The 22,562-nt window shown below is 37.3% G+C and overlaps 2 protein-coding genes across 14 annotated transcripts in view; one reads left to right on the top strand and one right to left on the bottom strand.

Moving 5' to 3' along the window:
- The window catches only part of LOC131950477 (arf-GAP with Rho-GAP domain, ANK repeat and PH domain-containing protein 2), a 45,734-nt gene extending 28,747 nt beyond the window's left edge, over window positions 1–16,987 (bottom strand). The window contains exons 1-2 of one of the 9 annotated variants that reach the window (XM_059312648.1): window positions 16,840–16,987; window positions 13,790–15,410 (exon numbers count right to left, since the gene is read on the bottom strand). In XM_059312648.1, the coding sequence (XP_059168631.1) occupies window positions 13,790–15,335 (1,546 nt within the window). In that variant the 5' untranslated portion in view covers window positions 15,336–15,410; window positions 16,840–16,987. The other 8 variants (XM_059312649.1, XM_059312650.1, XM_059312654.1 and 5 more) reach the window with 8 other exon arrangements.
- Window positions 16,988–18,631: 1,644 nt separating this feature from the next.
- LOC131950480 (anaphase-promoting complex subunit 10) lies at window positions 18,632–22,225 on the top strand. Of its 5 annotated transcripts, none has more exons than XM_059312666.1 (4): window positions 18,632–18,650; window positions 18,879–19,136; window positions 21,035–21,197; window positions 21,488–22,225. In XM_059312666.1, exons 2-4 carry the CDS (start codon window positions 19,022–19,024, stop codon window positions 21,759–21,761), a joined length of 552 nt encoding a protein of 183 aa, XP_059168649.1. In that variant the 5' UTR covers window positions 18,632–18,650; window positions 18,879–19,021; the 3' UTR covers window positions 21,762–22,225. The 5 variants fall into 5 exon arrangements, with proteins under 5 accessions (XP_059168649.1, XP_059168646.1, XP_059168645.1 ...); XM_059312663.1 differs by having other exon boundaries at window positions 18,633–18,650; window positions 18,865–19,136; XM_059312662.1 differs by lacking the exon at window positions 18,632–18,650 and adding an exon at window positions 18,665–18,763 and having other exon boundaries at window positions 18,859–19,136.
- Window positions 22,226–22,562: the final 337 nt, after the last annotated feature.

Here is a 22,562-nt window from a genome sequence, read left to right as displayed (position 1 = left end):
AGGGGTGTAAAATTAACGCTGACTTGTTAATTTATCTGACGATCTTTGTGATAGCACTTTAAAAGTATAAGAGTGGCTGGTATTATCAGCAGGCGGGGTCGTTCAGTTGTTTTTTTTTCTGGCGTGGATAACACCACGTAAACCAGTGAGACTGGAACATACTGAACAAGAGATGGACATTACCACTGGGTTTAGACCTAGGCAGCGGCGTAGCGACCCTTCCCGGCGCCCGGGGACAAACTTTTCGATTTGCACCCCCCCTCGAGATTTCGATTTGCACCCCACCCCTCAAACTTTTGATTTGCACCCCCCTCAACCTTTCAATTTATTTTTCCAACCCATTTTGGCGCCCCCTAAGGTTGGCGCCCCCTAAGGTCGGCGCCCGGGGACATATGTCCCCCCCCCCCCCTCGCTACGCTACTGGACCTAGGCACAAACACGTGAGGCAGACGGAGACAATGCTAATCGCACGTGAAGCAGGCAGAGACAATGCTAATCGCATGGGAAGTAGACGGAGACAATGCTGGTCGCACGCGAAGCAGGCAGAGACAATGCTAATCGCAAATGAAAATTTGATTTTACGACGACGAGCGAACGAGGCGTAGACACAGCGTGAACAAGTGTTAGCAATCGCCACGTAGAGACGAGGTCAATGTAGCCGAGTGCAAGATGTAGAGTTGAAACGGGCATGTGACAAATAGTCTAGAGTCTAGACGAGCAACATGTGAACAACGTCAGGGGACAGACGTCCTGTGAACAATACAGCGCATGGGTTCATAAGTAAAACCCATTCCAACAACACACATTGTTCATTCCAACAAATTAAAGTTATATTGGACAGAGGTTTTAAATCTTGCAGACATTTTGCTCCGGATGGGGGGGGGGGAGAAGAACCTTACGAGGAGAGGTAATATTTTTTTTCATTTAGTCCTTGGGGTGGCGATGGACGTACTCTTGAAGCGGCACACACCCCTCTCCCATGAAGAATACCGTAAGAAACATTGCTAGGTGACCACCTTTAGATTAATATCAAAACATCCCGGTGGTCAGTCAAGGTGGTATACACGCGTTTTATAAACTCCCCCTCTTATTGCGCATGCTCAAAAATCAAGCATCCATTGTGCTCAAGTCACCGAAGTTACCGTCTGAACTAGTCCCATCCAGTCAAGGTCATGTATGTGTATGCACTAATACGAGAAAGGTGAATGGCTACAGAGTGAATACGAGTAGGTAATAAAGGATCTGTGTAATAGATTGATGTGCCTCAGTTACTGGTTTTAAATAGGCAGCCAATTCTTTGGAGCGCTGCACGCTTCGCTGGTTTGCTTATGGCTTGAAAAGGGCCAGAAGAAAAAAAAATATAAGTATACATATATTGAGGTAAGTGTAAACTAGGGTGCATTAAAAACCGGGTATGGGAAAATAACATAGCGTATCTCATCGCTTCTGCCAAGTGGCTTAGGCTTCAATATAGAAAAAAAAACAAGGTGTTTTAAAGGGTAAATTTATATGCGCAACCTTAACTCTTTTGTGCATGGGTTTTTAAACAGGACTAAATAGGATCATACATTTTTCCACACACACATATTATATATATATATATATATATATATATATATATATATATATATATATATATATATATATATATATATATATATATATATATATATATATATATATATATATATATATATACATACACACATTTTGAACCCTCTGTAATGTTGACTAATTGTCCCTTATGAAATGAAGCTAGCAAAGCAACTCGTATCACCAAACGCACAATAAAAAAAAACCCCGTAAATTTAGCCGTACCACCATAGTCGTACAGCGGGTATCGCAAGCAACGATACTTATAACCTAGAAGTGAGGTCAGGCTCGACTTCAGGATCAAGTATCGTCACCTGCGACAGTATCGGCCTATACACGAAGGTCCGGCAAACCGTCGAGTTCATGTGTATCCAACATCGGCACGGCCGAGTTTAAATGACGTCATCACCCCTAGCTACAGAGTGGTGAGTAAAATAAAATACTTAAAAAAACTTTTTAAAAAACCACGTTTTTCTTGTGGACTAAAAAGTAGAAAATAACTATTTACATACATTTGATGACAAAAAACGTGGGTACGTTCACCATCAAATTTCCCGACCCATCTGCCCGACCCACGTTTTTAGTCATCAAATGTATGTAAATAGTTATTTTCTACTTTTTAGTCCACAAGAAAAACGTGGTTTTTTAAAAAGTTTTTTTAAGTATTTTATTTTCTCCTTTTTAGTCCGTTGCTACACATAAAAAACGTGGTTTTTAAAAAAGTTTTTTATATAGTTTATTTTCTACTTTATCTAATGACTTGATTAAGTATGACTTGACTAAGTGTTTATAAATACACGGACTAAAAAAATCTTGAGCGACCAGGATTCGAACCTGGGTTGTCGCGGCCACAACGCGAAGTACTAACCACTATACGATCACGGCCAGCGCGCTCACATCGATTGGGGCCGAAGTAAATGTGTCAATATGCCTCCAGTCTTGTCGGTATCTTTAGAAATCATGTCCTCAGTTTTATGGTCCTTCGGGCGTAATTAAATTAAGCTAATTACGGTCTCTAATTGCTAGTTTTTATGATTGCATCTGAAATTGTTAGGCGAAAGTAGCCTGCCTGCCAAATTTCAGAGCTCTAGAGCAATCAGAAGTGGGTTAATTTTCGATGTCAATTTTAACAACAAACAAACAAACGCGAAGCTGAGTTAAGAAAAACGTTTTAAAAAAGATGTATTTACCAGAAGAAAGACGTTGACACATGGTGTGTGGTGACTTTGGTTGCGCCAACTTGAAGCGGGTGCAGAGAGTTTAAACAGCCAATGACGCACACAATAAGTACACACACACAGGAAAAACAAGACACACTCACTTAGTACGGAACTTCAAACAAGGTTTTTCTGTTTGAGGCGAGACGGTGGGAACACAGCATTGGTCCCAGCGAAATCACTCTCGATTGGGTGTCGATTTAATCGATAAAGTTAGACAAGAGGCTACGGCGTTGTTGTTTTTTTCACTATCGGTATATGCACTGAACACTCAGCTTTAATTTATAACCAACGAAACATACAATATATAACTGTCTCCTTCTGGTAAATATCAAATGAACAGTGAAGACCTCCTTTAGATAACATCAAAAGAACAAGACAAAAAACAAGCCGGTCTTATTATATGCGTTTTAAAAACATTAGTCTAATATTATCTTCACGAAGTAAACACTATAGTGAAGCCTGGATCTTATCAACGTTACGATAAATTTTACACACTGATTTGATTACTAGTTGTTTTTTTAAACTGGTTGAATTTTTTTGTTTTGTTTTTGCATAACTGAAGTAACCTTTTGTCTTTTCATCTGAGCCTTGATTGTAACATTAAAAAAATATACAATCATATTATTGAAGTACTGCGTGTGTTATTATAGTCGCATATCAATTTCTACAACGAGCCGGTTTAGTGGTGCTTAATTGTAAGTAACTGTGTTAAAATAACACTCAGATTTCTATAGATTGTTATAAAACAGAGCAAAATTAAACTTAAAAAAAAAACTTACGATATAAGGAGAAAGCAGTGATGTTTCATTTTGTTTTTCTCAAGATCTTATCTTAGAGTACTTTGAAGAAAGGTGTTGAGATACCGGGTACCCATTGTTTTAAGGAAAATCTGTGTGGGTGTGTATATGTGTGTACTACGTCAACAAACGGTGAAACAACCCGAGGTCAACTTCTTTTGTTGGCCCAGGTAGGCTACCGTATCCCCAAAACTGTAACCTACTTTTATACACAGGTACGCTTATCAACACATCCGAATAAACACAGGCAACAATATTTAAAAAAAAGTTATTGTCGAAGAAAATTAAAATTAAAAAAAAAACTTACCTGAACAAAATGAAAAACTTGATGTCACCGATGACGTTGAAATAATTCGCGTGCGAGTCAACATAGCCATAGCACACAATAAGTTCACCTTAGGCTTAGATCCACATAGCGAAACTTAATCGCCCCAGAAAGTCTCGTGGGATAACTCAACAAGAACGCGAGGGCTCTAGGTAAACAAACGCCCCCTCGTGTGTCTCAAATCTAGATACAAATACACCGCATGTCGCGACAAGATGACCACAGTGGCTGACCGATCGGGGTCAAGTGGGACGACAACAACATCACACGACCCGACGCCTGCTGGTCAATGGTCTAATCAGACGGTATCGACCCGCGTGTGATATCGAATATGTATCCTGGTGTAAAACAAACGGATTACACACACAACGTCTATTGTGATATCGAATTTGCCCTGGCTAAAAACGGATTTAGACACCCGCCGTGTTACCAAACTCCCGGGGTGCACATATGCGCGGATGTACCATCTATTCAGTATATATAGGCCGTATACATTTTTAACGCCCAAACGACCATAAAATTGATAGCAGTGTCAGGGTCGCGTTATTTACAAATTTAAAGACTGTTTAAAGAAAGTTATTTATATACTGTTTAAAATACCCAAGTAGTACAATATATGTGCTTGATTTAACAAGCCCCGCCCCTTACGTATTAAAAAGCAGCCTAACCTACCAACCAAAACATTCAGACGCAAGGTTAGGTTTTCTTTAGTTTCAAGTTTAAGACGGCCATTGTACTCGACTATTTTAACACAAGGGACGCTTGAGTACAGGCGTCAGATTGTCAAAGATACGACCATATGGGCCTGATAAAAACAATACCCGATAGTGGGGATTATATTAGGACAATGGTGGAAGCGTTGTGTGGTGGGAGAAAAGGTATCTCTGTTACTAATCGTGGAACACCAACACCATTAAAAGCACAAACTTTAAGCCGCGTGCAAGGTTAAATGGTAAATCTAATAGCCAAACCCCCCCCCCTTACAAACCCACACACATACACAATCCCTGACCCACTCTTAGTCTCAGAATTTCTAGAGAGAGAGTAACAGGATGCGATTAATAATTCATAAAATAGATGTGCCAATGAATACATAAATACAAATTTAACATTGTTTAGAGAGAAAAAAAAAGCATAACACTGCTTTAATCATGCACATCTGAAATACTACAACAAATGTGCAGCCTTCCTATCAGGAAACCAGTATTCCAACAACACCAAACCTTCACCCACTTATCAATTATCTTTCTAACCGATAAGCTAAATAAAAGAGCCGAAGGTACCTATTCCACGTGACAGATTCTAATGGTTTTAAAACTACTCAATTAAAATCTAGAAGTGTAAAAAAAAATGTATATGTACAGCTATCCAACCAGAGGTTAAAGTAGTAAAACTAGTAAGGTTCGACAAGGGAGATGACTTAGGGAAGATATGATACTAACTGGACAGCTAGCCCAGTCTAGCAAAACTCAACGGAAACCTTTCTTGCAAACTAAAAATGGCTTACAAAATCAATGTTTTGGGTTGGAAGTCATCAAGAAAAACACTTTGAACAAACGTAGGTTTACATTTACACTAATGGTAGCATTTTGTGTGTCTTCTAGTATTAAATTAAAACTTTTAAGTATTAAAAAAAATGTGTTTGCAAGACGTTTTGATTAGACGGAGTGAAAAAAAAAGTACGCATTCCTAAACTTCAGAATTCATCTTAAATTGCACGTGTTCTCAGATTCATTCCACAAGAGTTACAGAACTTTGTAACCCCCTTTTTTCCTCCCCATTGCTAGGTCATTCCAACATTTGGGCTTGATTGACGTCTTCTTTGATTTCGACACACACAAAAAAAAACAAAACCACAGCTGACTCGCTGCCACAGGAATAGCCAGACAAAGGTCAAGTTTGTGATGAAAGACGACACCGAGAACTCCAGGCTATACCTAGACCAGCCAATGTGTGCCCGAGGACTGGTTTGGGAAGGCGCCAAGCTCCGAGTAAAACCCCGGGCAGATACCTTCCGGGTCGGGCAGACACGATACGACGCAATGATATAATATATTAGCTTGGAGACTCAGCCAAGTCGGCCTTGGCACCACGGTCTGCGACATACGTGCCACAATGCTTGGCAACGAACATGGCCGGTAAATAACAAAGTGCGCGAGATCTATATTTACTCCGTTTAAACTTCCCGTACCGTACTTCTCGCAATACAGAATAATCTCTCTCCTGAGTTCTTTTTTTTTTTAAAGCATTCATATATATATTCCAATTTCATCTTCTCCAAAGAATATTCCACCCCTAAAATGGTTCCAGGGGACGGTGTGGCCTAGCGGCAGAGCGCTAGACTGCTAACCCGAAAGTCTCAAATACGGTATCTAGTCAGAAGAACGTCCCTCAATCCACCCAACTCTGATGGGTACCTAACGTACATTAGGAAAAATAAAATCGGCTGGGGATAGTGCTGACCTCGCTATCTCTTCATATGCAGAGGTCAAAGAAACAGGTGAACTGTACTTCACTTGCACCATGGACCGTCAGGTTCGAAAATGGGAACTTTACCAAAATTACCTTAAACTGGTCCCATGTATATCGCGCATATTTTCATTGTCACCCGGTACAGAAAAAAAAAAACAACAACAACATCCCTCTCCCAAATTACATACAACACCTCAAGTTACGCATTTCCCCGGTCACCCTGAAACAGACCACCCGGAAGACCGATTATAACACCAGTCGAACCATTTATAATGCTACATGTATTTCAAAACAAGGCCTGGACATGCGTGACCTGTGTTAGACAAAACTAGTCCAGCTGATAATGAGACACGCACACAGGCTATATCTGGGACCTGGTCATGTCAAGCAGCGATAAAACAACTCATGCTTTTATATATATATATATATATATATATATATATGCGTTTATATATGTTTTATTAACAAATCTATAAGCGCGTATGCGTATATATATATGTGTGTGTGTGTGTGTTTGTGTGTTTATAAATGTTGACGTCTAGGCTATGTATAATAGATCATTTATATTCGTCAATTAGCCCCACATACATAAAATGCATACTGCTTAATTTCCAAGTTAATTAGCATGCAGTGAAGGTATTCTACTTAATTTAGCATGCAGTTGAATGTCTCCAAATATAGACTCTCGTTGTCTCATTTACCTGTACTCACGGGTCTCGTAACGACGAAGCCAAACGCCGAAAACAACCATTGTGATACCGAATGTCTAATCGACATAGGGAAAATTGCGTACAAGATATGGATGAAGATATACCAAGTGAAAAGATGTTTACAGATAAGTACGAGCAGGCTTTAAAAAATATTTACCAGCTGACAGCCATTTGACTTCCTCGTTCCAAAGGTTGGTGTAACCGTAGATTTAATAAGGAAGACAGATCGTGGAGTAACGCAGCCCACACAACACGTACGTAAGTTTCATTCCTTCCTGAATAGCCTTTACACCGGATGACACTTGAGAGAGATGGTGAGACAAATAGACTGGGTTGTCTTGGTGTTTGTTAGCTTTATGTTGGTTCCGTGATTGTGTCACTTGTTGTTTAGGATGGTGTGTTGATGACTGCACTAGTGCCGTGTTGGTGAATGTAGTGATGTGTGTTGGTGGAAGATGAGTGTCTGATGTAAGACCTTTAGAGGCAATATTTTTTTAAAGGTGAGTCTAAAAATAGGAACTGTTTTGAACAGAGAGTAATACTTGAATAGTGGGGTATCGAGCGCAATTAAAGCGCGGTATCGCTTCATCCTCAGGACTGGGTATTGACTGGAGTCTTGGTATCGTTTACACGTACATCTGGGTGCCACTTAAACATTCAAATGGGTACCTTTTAGACCTACAAGTTCAAATGGGTACCATTTAGACGTACAAGTGGGTACCATTTAGACGTACAAGTGGGTACCATTTAGACGTTCAACCGGGTACCATTTAGACGTTCAAACGGGTACCATTTAGACGTACAATTGGGTACCATTTAGACGTACAAGTGGGTATCATTTAGACGTACAAGTGGGTATCATTTAGACGTTCAACCGGGTACCATTTAGACGTACAACCGGGTACCATTTAGACGTACAACTAGGTACCATTTAGACCTTCAAATGAGTATAGCTTGAGTATATGACTGAATATTGTTTGTGACGTCATGGTCCATCACAATGACCAACACCATATTCTTCTATAATCTTTTAGCGATATCCCGTACACTAAATGTATTGGCTGGTTAACATGTATGTATTCTCGCGTTAATTAATTGCCTGTATTCTCACATTAATTGCATGCTTTATCTGGGAGCTTTGTCAAGTCACAGGTAAAGAAAATCTATACCACTTTACTGCTTAAAAAATGTGTTCATATACAGTTGTCAGCCTACAGACCGGAATGCTTGCTTATTTCTACCACGGCGGGAGCGGTGATACTAATCGCATTACACTTGCAACCCAACAATAACATAAAGGCTAAGCAAGGGCCTGCGGTAAATACAACGTTTCATAGTATCATATCTACCGTCATCTAAGTCTGTTCGAAATGTCAGCACAGAGTTTCTTTCATTTTCAACTCCCAGCTCGAAAGTTGGCTAGGCTTTAGTGATTGTGCAACTTGAAAGCAGCTCTGTTAAAATTTGAAACGTTGCCAAAATGCACGAAGCAAAAAATATATATATATATATATATTATATATTAGCCAGGAAGTTGGTATAGACTGACTTCCTACGCAAAATATTTTATGTTAATTTTAAATCTAAACAAAAAAAACACGATATTATATATTAATCAGAAACTGACTTACGTTTGATTAGAATAAAGGGTGAACACTAAACGAATGGAGCGAACACTGACAATTGGAAATTTTTAATAATCGATTAGGTTGTCTCCCCTGTGAAGCTGACATCACAAGACGATATTTACAACCCTTCTGACAATTTGACAACAGAGTTTACGGTCTTAAATAGATAAGTAGAGAATTGGTGGGAAGTTTTTCGTAATCAGAATAGCACTACCTACAATTTTCAGAGACATATATATATATATATATATATATATATATATATATATATAAATACACACACACACACACATATATATATATATTGTACATATATATATTGTACATATAAATATTGTTCATATATATATTGTACATATATATATATATATATATATAGTGTACATATATATATATATATATATATATATATATATATATATATATATATATATATATATATATATATATATATATATATATATTGTACACACACACATATATATATATATGTGTGTGTACACACATTAATGTTGGTTATCCCAGGCCAACAAGTTCCTGAAGTTCCTACAATTTTCAGAGACATATACACACACACACATATATATAGTACATATATATAGTATATATATATATATATATATATATATATATATATATATATATATATATATATATATATATATATATATATATTGTACACACATTAATGTTGGTTATCCCAGGCCAACAAGTTCCTGTCAATTATTCCCTGGTTTAAAACTTGGCAACCTAGCTGTAGTGTTATTAATGTCACGTTATTAATGTCACGCCACTCGATTTTTATTGTGTTAACTTTCTTTATTGGTTTTGCTTAGTTTAGTACGGGGGGGGGGGGGGAGGTGTTGACTTAATGCCGTATGTGTGAGGTAGTGGACGGGAAAATAATAACATGGCCAAAATAAATTAATGCCATTAATGGACAACCTATATTGAGCAATATAGTAAAAAATAAATTAAAAAACCGCCGGTGTTTCATTATACGACTGTAGATATATGTTCCAGCGAAATCGATAGCAAAGTGAAAGAGTGTCAATTAACTAGGTTCCATATATAGTCGTATTTTATTATCGCTTTTCCCCCAAAAAATATAACCTCGAAATCGAAACTTCCCCTTTAATTACATTGCGTGGTGGATGTACATGGACATCAAGTGGCAATAGAAACTACGAGACGATTAGCATTGATTATTGAAAGCATAAATATGAGCTATTTTTAATTGCTGTTAAGTGGTTTCTGCGATAAACCTAATTTACACTTCAATAATCTTTCTAAAAAATAATCGCAACCCACTTTGTAAACTTACAAAATAAAGATGTGAATCTTTTGGTTTATGTAATTGAATGCACTTTTCAGGACCGACTAACACATATAGAAATAAACCACCTGTTTTACATCCCCAAATTGGGGAGAGGGTGGGGAGGCAAATATTCCGTCCCATTCGAAATAAATGATGTAAAAGATGAACTTATCCGGAAAAGGAACATGTAATCGAAGTTGCTTAACATCGCGATTATCACATTACCACGACCTGCATTGTCAGAGTTGATGATGTTTTATTAGCATAGTTTTATGTACCCTCTTACTGTAGGCAACGAAGTTGAAGATATTTCTACACTTTTTTGATACAATGTGTTGAAAAATGACACTTTTCTATGACATAAAGTTGTGACCAAATGATATATAGTTGCGATTTGAATGAGGTAAATTTTCAATACAGATGAGATTTAGATAGCATAGGATTGGGATTTTTAAATGTTGATTTGATGAGGTAGATCTGAAATGAAAGAGGCAGACGGACATTTGCTATACATAGTTAATTTATATGAGATGCAGTGCTTATAGTATCGCGCTCAAGCGCCTACCCTACCAAGATTAACGTAACAAATACAATTGTGTTAAAACCCTCTAGAACTTGGCTGATAATAATAATGCACGTCTTAGTCCACGGTACCAAATTCTTCAACAAAGCCCCGAAACAACAAAGCCCACAATACTGCACACTGAAGATTTAAACTAGCCCCACAAAACATTCGCTACACAATAGCACGAAACAATTACTGAAAAAATATCGAGGTCTCCTAGAAAACAGAAAGCCTATCTCCAGAACAGGTATACAGCTCCGTTTTCCTGGCACACACTAAACTGAAACGAATGCCACTCTTTCCTCCACTTGTGACAAGACGAAGACGCCAAGATCGAGGCGGCCAACAGTGTTGTCGACCTTGGCCACCTGGGGCAGTTTTTACACCAATCAACCGGCATTTATATTTGGCTGGTTCGTGTTAATGGAAACAAGCTGCATAATTACATAATTTTAAGATTGTATATGTATATGTATATGTATATGTATATGTATATGTATATGTATATGTATATGTATATGTATATGTATATGTATATGTATATGTATATGTATATACACATATATAATTATGGAAGTAAGATAAGAAAACGAGAGTAATTTGTGACAAAAGATTTAGCTCCTGCTCAAGAGATATTGTCCCTTTGCTATACAAAACACATTAAAATTTGTAAAAAGTTTTTTTAATTACATAACGAGACACCTTCTGGAGTTTGCTAGTAGGAGTGCTCGTTTTTTTTTTTTTTGTTAAAATTTTGGATGGCCCTGATAACGAAGAGATACCACTGGGAAAGAAAAAAAAACTACACACGTGTTCTCTAATTCTAAACGTATTTTTATCTTTAAACCAACAACAACAACAACACACGCATACTTTTGTAAATAGAAATTAAATTACAACCCGTACCAACTATAAAAAAAATACCGCAAGGCAAATGGGGAGAGGGGGGAGGCGAAGACAGCAAGTGAAGTTGTTTATTTTCCTCGTTTTTTTTATTATTATTAGCGTCTGGTTTCATTAAATTAAAACCGGTCCCTAAATGGTGTAATCAATCACTGTAAATCACGCAAGTCTATTAAAAAAAAAAAGATCAGGTCTATTTAAACAGGTCTAAAACCTGGCTGTCTATACATATCTTGGCGTACCTGTGGGGGGAAAAACCGTCAGCTTGATTGTAGTCTGGTGGTATAGGAAAACGGCTTGGTAGTAGGTTTGTAATATATACATTGTTTATGGTTAAAACAAGAGCTGTGTTATAACCAGAGTTTCTTCCAGGCATCTCTTCGGGGGGGGGGGGGGGGGGGGTAGTTGAACCGCCCCCCCCCCCACCAGAACGAAATGGAATTTATATAGAAAATATATACTTGTAGCAGTGACCACCGTAAAATTTTGTACCCCCCCTCCGAAAATTTCAAGTGCCCCCCCCCCCCCCCCCCGGAGAAAAAAGTCTGGAAGAAACACTGGTTATAACTAAGGGGTATAACGCAAACATCAAAATGGGGTGGGGAGGGTTAATTAGTGAGTGAATTATAGGACTATCTTTTTGACAATCAAATTAGTTTTGAAAAACACAACTCTATATAATTATGTTAACCATGTTGCGGACTCTCTGTTGCTATATTCTGTGTATACCAAAAGTCTAGTGGTGACAGCGAAACAAACACAGCAGTTTGATGGCTGGCCATAAAATTTAAACTAATCCCGACAACTGCACATTAGAGCAGTAAACCTTGATAACTTGCTGGAGAACCTGTTGCTGGCTGGTTTGTGTGTAGGTTTGCGTTCATCAGCCGCCGAACTTGTACAGATGGTAGATGGTATCCGATAAGGTTACTGTGACTTGTCATTTGGGTGTGATGGCGGCGATTGTCGAGTTCAGAACAGGGGATTGAGTTAGTTGTAGGTTTAAGGGAAAAGGTTATTGTTTGTTTGGGGTTGAGTTGCGGATATTGTAGGTTTTTTCTCAACAACACTTAATTGCAATCATCAATTGAAATCACAGTGCTGACATTGAACTCTTATGTTTTACATATTACTGAGTCTACGACCAGGTTTCTTTCAGACTTTTTTCTCCGGGGGGGGGGGGGGGGAAACGACACACTGTTAAAGATATATATTTTCTATTTCTATAAATTATATTTCGTTAGGGAGGATGGTAGACGAGCTTCGAGGGGAAACAGAAGAGATGCCTGGGAGAGACACTGTATACGACATATTTGGTTTTGTTTAGAGACAAATTACAAAAGTTTAAAACCTCATTTAAATGTTCAGAGCTCATAATGTTGCACCCGTTTGAGGTCAAAATTGTTACCACCCATTCCCTTTTCATCATAAATCATCATTAAAAACTACATTTAAATGATGACAGACAGAATAGCCACCCCCCCCCCCCCCACAAAGTAATGAAAATTTGAATGTTTTTATATTTATACTATATCGAATTTCAAACCCTCCACTTCTCCCAAAATCAGAGCTTTCCCTACCCTCTATTTCCATACAAATTAAAAAAATAAAGAGTAATAACAATACTAATTGATATTGCAAAACATTTTAACATATTGAAATAACACACTTGACCGTAGACAAAATAAAAGCAGAACTAGAAGTATAACTTTGTCTGACACAGCATTGGTAATAATGAAAAAGATTAAGTAAACAGCAGTTATTTAAGAAGTGTTTTTAAAGGACTCATATATGAGGAACAACTGACAGCAATGGAACAAACAGATTGGGATATCTGAGTGCCCATACAAAACCTTCCACTTACACTTGTAGGATAACTGTAAAACAATGAACACTATAAATAGAGCAAAGTGTGGTCTAATGCATGATTACTTCTACATTTGAAAGACAATGTATGCTAAGTGTGTAGCATATTCTGAGTTACTGCTATTAAAAATACAGTAGAATCTAAGGAAAAATAAAAAAATTCTGTGCATTTTCCAAAACAAGTATAGTAACTTGGAGATCAGGTCTGTTGTGCACTTTATCTTTAACAATAAGTGTTTAGCTCAATTTCATCTGCCTAATGATATTGAGTCTTTAACTACTTCATCAGCCCTCATGATATTATCAAATGATGAACTACTCATAAGCTCTACTGGTATCAAGACTAAGCTAAGCGTACAAAAAAATTAAACATAGGAGAAAGAAGAACTTACCTCCTGCTAATTTATACTCTCTGCTGAACTGGTCATCAGGTTCTCTGACTACTGACCCAGGCGGGGGAATCACAAACCGACTTATTCGCTCGGGGTCAGTCACTGGTGATGGGTTAGCATCTGGTATTAAAGGCACTCGTTGAGGAAGTTCTGGTTCCTCGATAACTTTAGCTGAACTATTGAACTTATGACAAACATCATCGAAATTCGTGCCCTCAAACGGATCATTCATGTCTTCCCCGGGAGTGAATTCTGCTGTTACAACCCCATCAAATATGTCTTGGGCGAAACAAGAACTCTGATCTAAATGTATATCTGGAACATTTTCTGTAGGACGAGGTGGTAACGGAGGCGCTTTGATTTCTGGAAGGCGATTTTGTTCTCGGGGGAAGGGAGGTGGAGGGGCTATTGGAGGGTCGAAATGAGGGGACCTTAAGCTGTACCGACCAGGCGTTGTTGCTAGGACCTCGTCAGGTCTTTCATAATGATCCGGGCTCAGGTCTGGGGAGTCATCCTGATTGTCTGTGGGCTCGGAGCTCCAGTTTTTTTGACACAAAGGATCCAAATCAGAGAAATCAAATTGCATGTACTTTTGGGAGCTGGAGAGTGAATGGGATGGATCATCTGTAGAGCTTTCCCCTAGTTGCAAGCCTATGTTTATACTAGGCTTGCCGCTGGTGTTATGTGAAGCTGAAGAGGGAAGTGAGCCTAAACCTACTCCGGTGGTGTTTTTGTTAGAAAACTGTTTAAACGAGACAGTCTCTTGGTGAATACTAGAATTAGGTGACATTGTTTTTTGAGACAGTGATGCAGGGCTATTGTTCCATAAGGTGTCAGGGTTTTCTGGCTTTTTCAAAGCATTGATTACATCTTTATTTACATAAAGTCCAGTTTGTCCTGGTTGATCAGTCGTTTCTTCACATTTAGAGTTTGGATCAGAGTTTCTGTCCAACTGGAAGCCATATTTTTTGTCCATTTCCTCATTCAGCATCATCTCCAGGCTGTCTGGGTCAGGGGGCAGATTCCACCGAGCTTCAGATTCCGGTGGTGGATTGCAGTGGCTCTCTGAATTGGTATCCTCTTTGACAGTACCTATCTGAGGAAAACTGTTAGGTTTGGTGGTTTTAAGAAGGGGGGAGGTTCTTGTGCTTGGTGCTGATCTGGTTCTCGGTTTAGGGACTGGCCGTGCAAGTGGACTTGGAGGTGGTGAGCTGATGAGAGTTATATGGTTTGAGTCTGTGTTTTTCTGCTGCTGGTGGTCTGTGTGTGAGCCATTGCTCTCAACAAACATAGACGACGTCCTCTGGTCTGATTTCTTTTGTCTCGGAGCTGGCCTAGGACTATCTGAGACTGGTTTTGGATCAAGAAGAGCTGATGAAAATCTGAATGAGCTCCCCTTTTTTGGCATCAGCTGTGGTGGGGGAGATGCGGGTTCAGGTAATGGACTTTTAATAGGCAAAACAGGGATGCTGTTTCTGTTTGAAGGTGGCGGTACCTCGTAGATGGAGTCATTCTCTTCACAATTTATTTCACTTGTCCTTTGCATAGTGGTTTAGCTAGCCTCTTCCTATTCTTACAATAGATTTTTTAAAACTCTGGACATATTGTATTTAGAGTCTTGCTGAAAAAAAGATATTTTGTGATTAAAATATTGTTTAGTTAGATTAAAATTTGTATAAAGTGATACGAAACGAACAAAATCAAGTTTTTCTGATAGTTTATAAAGTAAAGAATCCCTTTTAGTTTTTAGACCTAGTGATCCATTGGGCAGATGAAGTCAATTTCATATGTTTCTTGACCTCTGCATATGAAGGAAAGGTGTACTTAGCACTTAGCCCAGCTGCCTTTACTTTCTCTAACATGAGTAATAAAACAAATTATTCTAAAAAAATTGGCTATTAGATTACTGGTAGTTTACTAGATACAATTACATATGACTTGCTTCTGCCAGCCCTAACTGTATCCCCCGCTCAAGTCCTCCTATCTATAATCTAAGTCCTAGCCCTAATTTCTGACCTAAACACTAAACCTGAAATGACACTACTACTAACAACCTAACAAACATATTTTATAAGGAGTCTGTGACTATGATTGGATATCAGTCATATCCATATGATTTAAGTCCTACAACAGCCCTGACCCTATTTTGAAAATCTTTAACCTTTAGATCTATGGGGTCATCCGTAATGACGTCACACTTTTTTTGCAGATTTTTACCTCCCCCCTCCCCTCTGTCACAAAAAGCCAGACCCCCACCCCTAAAATGACGTCACACCTCAGCCTACAACCCCCCTCAAAATTTTTTAAACATCGATATTTTCCAAAATCTTGTCTAAACTCTGTAAAAATAGAGTATTTTATTAAACAAATTCCTATTACAATTTATTAAAACAGTTTTCTAAAACGCAAAATAACGTCTAAAATTTGTTTTCTAACATTGCTTTTTGATGACACAAAAGTGTGATGTCGCACCATCTGACCCCTCCCCCTCATCACACACTGTCACAAAATTATGGACCCCTCCCCCTTACGAGTGTGACGTTATTTATGGACGACCCCGCCTTAGTACTTAGTATATAGCCTAGTAAAAACAAAGTCCAAGAAATTTCAACCCCTAGGACCTAGGATGACTTTGACATTGGTTTGTGTGAAGTAGAATCAAGCTAGATCAAGATTCAAATTTATCTTTCTAGATTCTAAAAAGAGTAGGCCCAAACTGCCTAAACTAAAGTAAAGACTGACCTCACCAAAGTAAAAATTAAATTTATTTTATAGGCTACTCATGTCAGTTTCACACAACCAAGTAACTTACTCACTTAGTCTTACTCGGTTACTGCCGAGTGTCAAAGTATTACTACACATAACACTACACTTTACACTACAAAATACAATGTAAGATCTAGAAATCTAGATCTAGTCAATATACGACGTGACGACACTGAGTGAGTCGACTCGACTACAGAAGACCTGAGAAGAGTACAGTACAGTACAGACCTCTGCCTACACACACATTATTTATACGCTCATTGCTAATGTTTAAATGTAAATACCTGAAAAGAAAGGCATATTTTTTATATATTTAAAAAGCCAAGCCGTTTTCTCGTATATAAACAAAAATTACTACTTTACTCTGGCTAGCTAGAATCTAGGCCCTGGACTCAATACTTCAACTTAGGAAACTGATTGTTATTCTTTCTTACTTCCGTATGGATAAAGCCAAAGCAGAATCAAAACATAGATTAGATCTAAATCAAAATTAAAAATTCGGATCAGTTTTACGGTTGACTCGGTTCCAATCAATATTTCTAACATTCAAATGTATTTACAACATTTTTGACAGTATGATAATTTATCTAGATCTAGTTATCAATTATAATAGTTTTAATTAAAATAAAATAAAAATTCCCATCCTAAATCCAACTATTCTATATTTAAAAGTATTTTATGGGTTGTTTTTTTTAACAAATAGTTTTAGATAAAAATAGAAGTCTATTTTAATTATTTAACACAACAAATTCAAATATGTCAAAGTAGAAATCTTAGGGGTCTATGAACGAAGTCATGCTTCCCCTGCTCTCTTAATCGTCATATAAAAGCCCGACCCCCCCCCCCCCCTCTTAAAATGACGCTACGTCTAGGACCCCCCCCCCCCCCCCGTCAATATTGTAATTTCTTTCTTAAAAAATTCAACTAACAGTCGTAGGCTTTAAAGTTTTCATCAAATTTTATACTTTTTGCTAAACCTTGCCCAATAAATAGTATACGAAAAGGTTCTGTCAAAACAACAATGTCATTATCATTATTTCTTAAAACGGCTATGCAAGGAACAATTAGGGAGGGGGTACTGACAGAATTCCCTCGAAAAAGCTTGTAATTTAATTATATAGAAACATACAGGCCTAACTTAACCATGCAGACGCCCCCCCCCCCCCCCCCCAAATGTAAGATGTAAGACAGATGAAATTGGTGTCTTTCTTGAAGAAATGTTCCATAAATCATAACACAAACATAATCACACATAATCATTTTTTCCTTTTCGATCCTTGCGGAGCATAGGGCCTCTACTCAGTCGTCGTCATATCTGCTTGCACTGTGGATTTCACTCCAATCCATCGCCATCAGAGTTTATTCCAGGCATCTCTTCCGCCCCACCCCCCGAACGAAATGAAATTTATATAGAAAATATATACTTTTAACAGTGTCCGCCCACCCGGAGAAAGTCTACCCCTCCCCCCCCGAAAGTTTCAAGTGCCCCCCCCCCCCCGGAGAAAAAAGTCTGGAAGAAACACTGATCGCCGTTTCCTCTCAATTATTTGCCTTTGTGTTGTTTGCTGTCCTCACTCCACAGTTTTGTGTTTTCTACCCCGTCTTGTCATTACAGTCGATTTTCTCACAATTTATCGTCTCATCTCTTCGGTGAGGGTGGGGGAGGGGGCACTGCTCCAAAGCACTTCTACCGCCCCCTTCCCCCGAACGAAATATAATTTATAGGTAGAAAATAAATACTTTTTCGACTGTCCTCTTTTTGTTTTCTTGTGTTAGTGTGAATTGTTGGGATGTTTATAATGTTTATAAACATTTTTTTATGGCTTCCTGGCGAATGCTAGTCGAATAACAGACTTATTTTCTAGTAAACACTATTGATCGAGGGTTAGGGTTAGCGTTAGGGTTAAATTGCCAAAATCTCTAGGCAAAATATTTTTAAGAGTTGAGTTCTAGATTTAGATCTAGAATCTAGATCTAGTCTAGATCTAGATCTAGACTGTGTATGTTTTGAATATTTTATTCGTTTGGTATTGGTAACTAGCTTGCTCTTTTAAGAAATCTAATTTTTGAAAAATAAGAGTAGGCCTAGACTTTTGTAAACAGCTTATTACATTTAAAAAAAAATTAAATCTAGAATCTAGAGATAGATCTAGATCTAGATTTAATCATTAATGACTACTTGTTTGTGATTGGTTTCTGTACAAGGCAGTAGGCCAATATTCTTATGTGACTTATTTATTAATATTTATTAGGCCTATTTTAAAATGTGCTTTGTTTGTAATTATTATAATATTAATCTGTAGGCCTAGATCTAGAAATCTAGCACCTGAGTGATCGAGTGACTGAGGCCACTGAGGGTAGGATTGGAGCAAAGAAAGGTGCTAGCTAAGCCCGGCTAAGGACTTCATCAAGCACTTCTTCACCGGACTCTGTTCTGGGCAGATTTGAGTCCATTATAATTTAAGGATGCTTAAAAAATTTAGTGATGCTCAAACTGTTGATATTTTCAAAGATGAGAGAGATGGCAAATTGAGGGAAGTTGGAAACCAAGCAGTTTGGTCTCTTTCATCATGTAAACCAGGTTGGTTATTTTTAATATTTTATCATTTAGAATTTAGATATTAGGCCTAATGTAATAATTGGATAAATTGGCCAATATCTGTATCACCTAGATCTATAATGTCTATATCATCATGATTTAGGCTACTAGATTTAGCAATTTAGGTAGGTTGATGGACTAACACTAGAATATGAATACTTTTATTGTCATAATATGTCAGTTGACATGGATAAAAATTGTGTTTAGTCAATTTTGCCTTCCTAGTGGCTGTAAAGAAAACTTAAGCTTGAAAAAATTTCAACAATTAATACTTTAAAAGGCTGCATTTGTGCAGTTCGCTCCGCATTACGCCTAAGGCCGCCTTTGCGCAGTTCGCTCCGCGTTACGCGTAAGGCCGCCTTTGCGCAGTTCGCTCCGCGTTATGCTTAATCTTTACCCTAGGTGGCACGCGATCTAAAGAAAACAGACTGCCCGATTTTTTTTTCGTGGTAACAATTTAATGTTGACATAGATCTAGATAGAGTTTAAGTGTATTTAGATCTCTATATTATTTCAACACCTAAGAGTCTAGTACTTGTAAAAAAAAAACAGTACAATGTAGTGTCAAGGAAAGTTTGTGAGGTCAGATGGGTCAGATGATAGTCCTAGATCTAGCAGCAACCTAGCTAAAATCAAACTGTCCTTTAACCTTTAGGCCTAGCTATCTAGCATGCGTGATAGTAGATCTAAGTCTATATTATTTATCCTACATGAACTTAAAAAAAAAATTCAATTTGCTTGAGGGGGGTGGGAGGAAGAGAGAAGTGAAGACAGATCTCGTGTGAACGTCTATGACGTATGCTTTAGGCCTGCTGAACTCACAGTGAACTCACCGACCGTGGGCCGTGGTGGGATTTTCCACTCACTGGATAGTATACGTAAGGCAAGCAATCACGGCAGTGACGATGTTTGGAAATTTTATTTAAAAAAAAAAAGAATCATAGTCTACGTCATATTTTCACTATGAAATAAAAAATGTAAAAAAAAAAAAAGTACCAGCGGAGTTAACCCCGGGTTCGAACTCTGAACTCCGGGTCTATGAACTTTAGACCACAGCTGGCACACTATTGACTCAACCACAGCGGATGTGATAGAGAAGTCAAAAGTAAGCATTTTCAATTACAAGATGGCAAATCAAATCTGCGAGACGCGTAGTATATTCTTTAGGGGCCACGCTTTGCGAGACGCGTAGTCACTTCGATTTTAAAAATCAGTGACTTTAATTATACATACTTATGTCTACCTTTGGCATTGAGATAACACTTTATTTTATGTCTGTGTTATGAGTATGTTGCTATTTCATTAATAATGCCTGTTTCCAAACCCCTCTTCATATTTAATATTTTTAATCTTACTACTTAGGGCAGATTAATGGCATCATTTAGGGGCTTATATATTACATAATTATCACACAACTATAGACCTAATGCTTAAACACTTCACAATTGCAGTGCTCATTTTAACATAACTTGCTTGCCCTTATCATATCATCTTTTTATTATGACTATGTGATGACTGAGGCAAATGTTATGTCTAACTATGCAACCACGATATTATATTGAAGCAAAAATTGTTTTGAGTTGGATGGTAGAGTTCAAAACTACTAACTCAGAAGTCTTGAGTTCAGATCTAATTATCAAGGACATCCCTGAGTCCATCTAGCTGTGATGGGTACCTGACTGATGTAGGGAAAGTGAAGGAGCTGTGTCTAGTGTTTACAACACTATCCCTTTATATATCCTGTTGCAGAAACCGGTGAACTTTACTTCATCTGCCATATGGACTCTAATTTCTAAAGGTTAAAGGTTAAGAGTAACTTATAAGCCCAAAGCAGACATGAATAACATACACTTTATTTTAAGCGTACAAACTATTTAAAGGTTTTGGTGTTGATCAGCTTCGTGATGAATCTAATGATACATACTGGCAATCTGATGGTCCTCAACCTCATACAGTTAGTATTCAATTCAGGAGGAAAACTGCCATACAAGATGTCTGTCTTTATGCAGATTACAAGTCAGATGAAAGCTACACACCAAATAGGTATTGTTAGTATTTTAATGTTAACCCTAATGGGAATTTGAAATGTTAGACTGGAGTTTTTACCTGACAAATTTGTAATGGGCCTGTTGGGCTAATTTAATTATACCAAGATAGAATAAATCACAATTTGTGGCTAATAAAATTAAAAGAAAGTTGTGGGTTAGGGGACAGTTGTTAATAACCCAAGTTGAAGAAATGCTTTTTATGAAGTTCAAAAGTGTTGTTTTTGTTAAAAAAAACAACAAATATAATTGACATTGCGCTAAATTTCTTGGTTTTTCAATTTTCAGGTTGTCTATAAGGGCAGGTAATCATGGCAATGACTTGTGTGAAATTGAACAGGTAGAGTTATGTGAACCAACAGGCTGGGTGTGTATTCCTCTAAAAGACGTTCATGACAAACCAATACGAACATTCATGATTCAAATTGCAGTCTTGAGTAACCACCAAAATGGACGGGATACACACATAAGAAGAATTAAGATCAGGTCACCAATAAATTATGGAGATGTGCCAAATTCAAATCATTCGGCTTTAAGTAATTTGTTGTATACAATTAGGTGAAAAGCTAAAGTCAAAGATAACTGTAAAGATTATTTAAAGGCATTTTTCAGTGACTACTTTTTTGCAAAGACTTTAACTTGCACAAGAATAAAACAGATTTATTTATCCATTTCTATTTCATAAATTTTTGTTTAACTTTAACTGAAATACTGAAGTTGAAAAGTAAGTTTTCTACAGACTTGTATGTTTATTGATGAAACATGTTTAGTTATAAGTTATCATAATGTCTTCAATAAATTATCTTTGTGGATGTTATAAAATCCTTATTGTATATTGAAATGTGACTTATGTTTGTTTTAAATATTTTTGCAGCATTGTTTTGGTGAACTACTAAAAAATTGCCAGAATTAATGCTAATATTTATTTGAAATAATTAAGGACGATATAATTAATACCAGAATGTGTATTTCTTAGTGCTGTAAAGATTGTTGAAGATTGAAGTATAAATAAAAATCATAGCAATGCTATGGCCCATTTTCTATTGAGAATAAATGTTCAAAATGGCAACAATAAACTATTTGTGTCTCTGCAATATAATGGGCTAGTGTTGACTGTGCAAACTAGAAATAGAATTTATTCACAAAATTTTTACAATCGGTGGATCAATATTTTCAGCAAGCAGTACTAGTAACTAGTATGCTAGATTTGCAACATTTCATTGAAGGTAATCATCTAATGTTTTAATTAAAAAAAAGTAAAAAATAATTGCAAACAAAAATAGTTTTTGATCTTTTAAGAAATTGACTGATAATTTCATAAACACTTTTACACACTCAACACTAAGAATATTTTAAAATAAAC

Source organism: Physella acuta, unplaced genomic scaffold, assembly GCF_028476545.2.
Source record: "Physella acuta isolate Inbredline_101_S28 unplaced genomic scaffold, ASM2847654v3 ptg000767l, whole genome shotgun sequence".
Taxonomy (NCBI): Eukaryota; Metazoa; Mollusca; class Gastropoda; family Physidae; genus Physella; species Physella acuta.
This window is presented reverse-complemented; position numbering and strand designations above follow the sequence as displayed.

Bases quoted from the DNA above. Each gene is read 5' to 3' on its own strand.
- LOC131950480 (XM_059312666.1), top strand. From the start codon at position 19,022: ATGCTTAAAAAATTTAGTGATGCTCAAACTGTTGATATTTTCAAAGAT. The intron at 19,137-21,034 runs GTTGGTTATTTT...AACTATTTAAAG, and splicing joins TCTTTCATCATGTAAACCAG to GTTTTGGTGTTGATCAGCTT. The intron at 21,198-21,487 runs GTATTGTTAGTA...TTCAATTTTCAG, and splicing joins GAAAGCTACACACCAAATAG to GTTGTCTATAAGGGCAGGTA.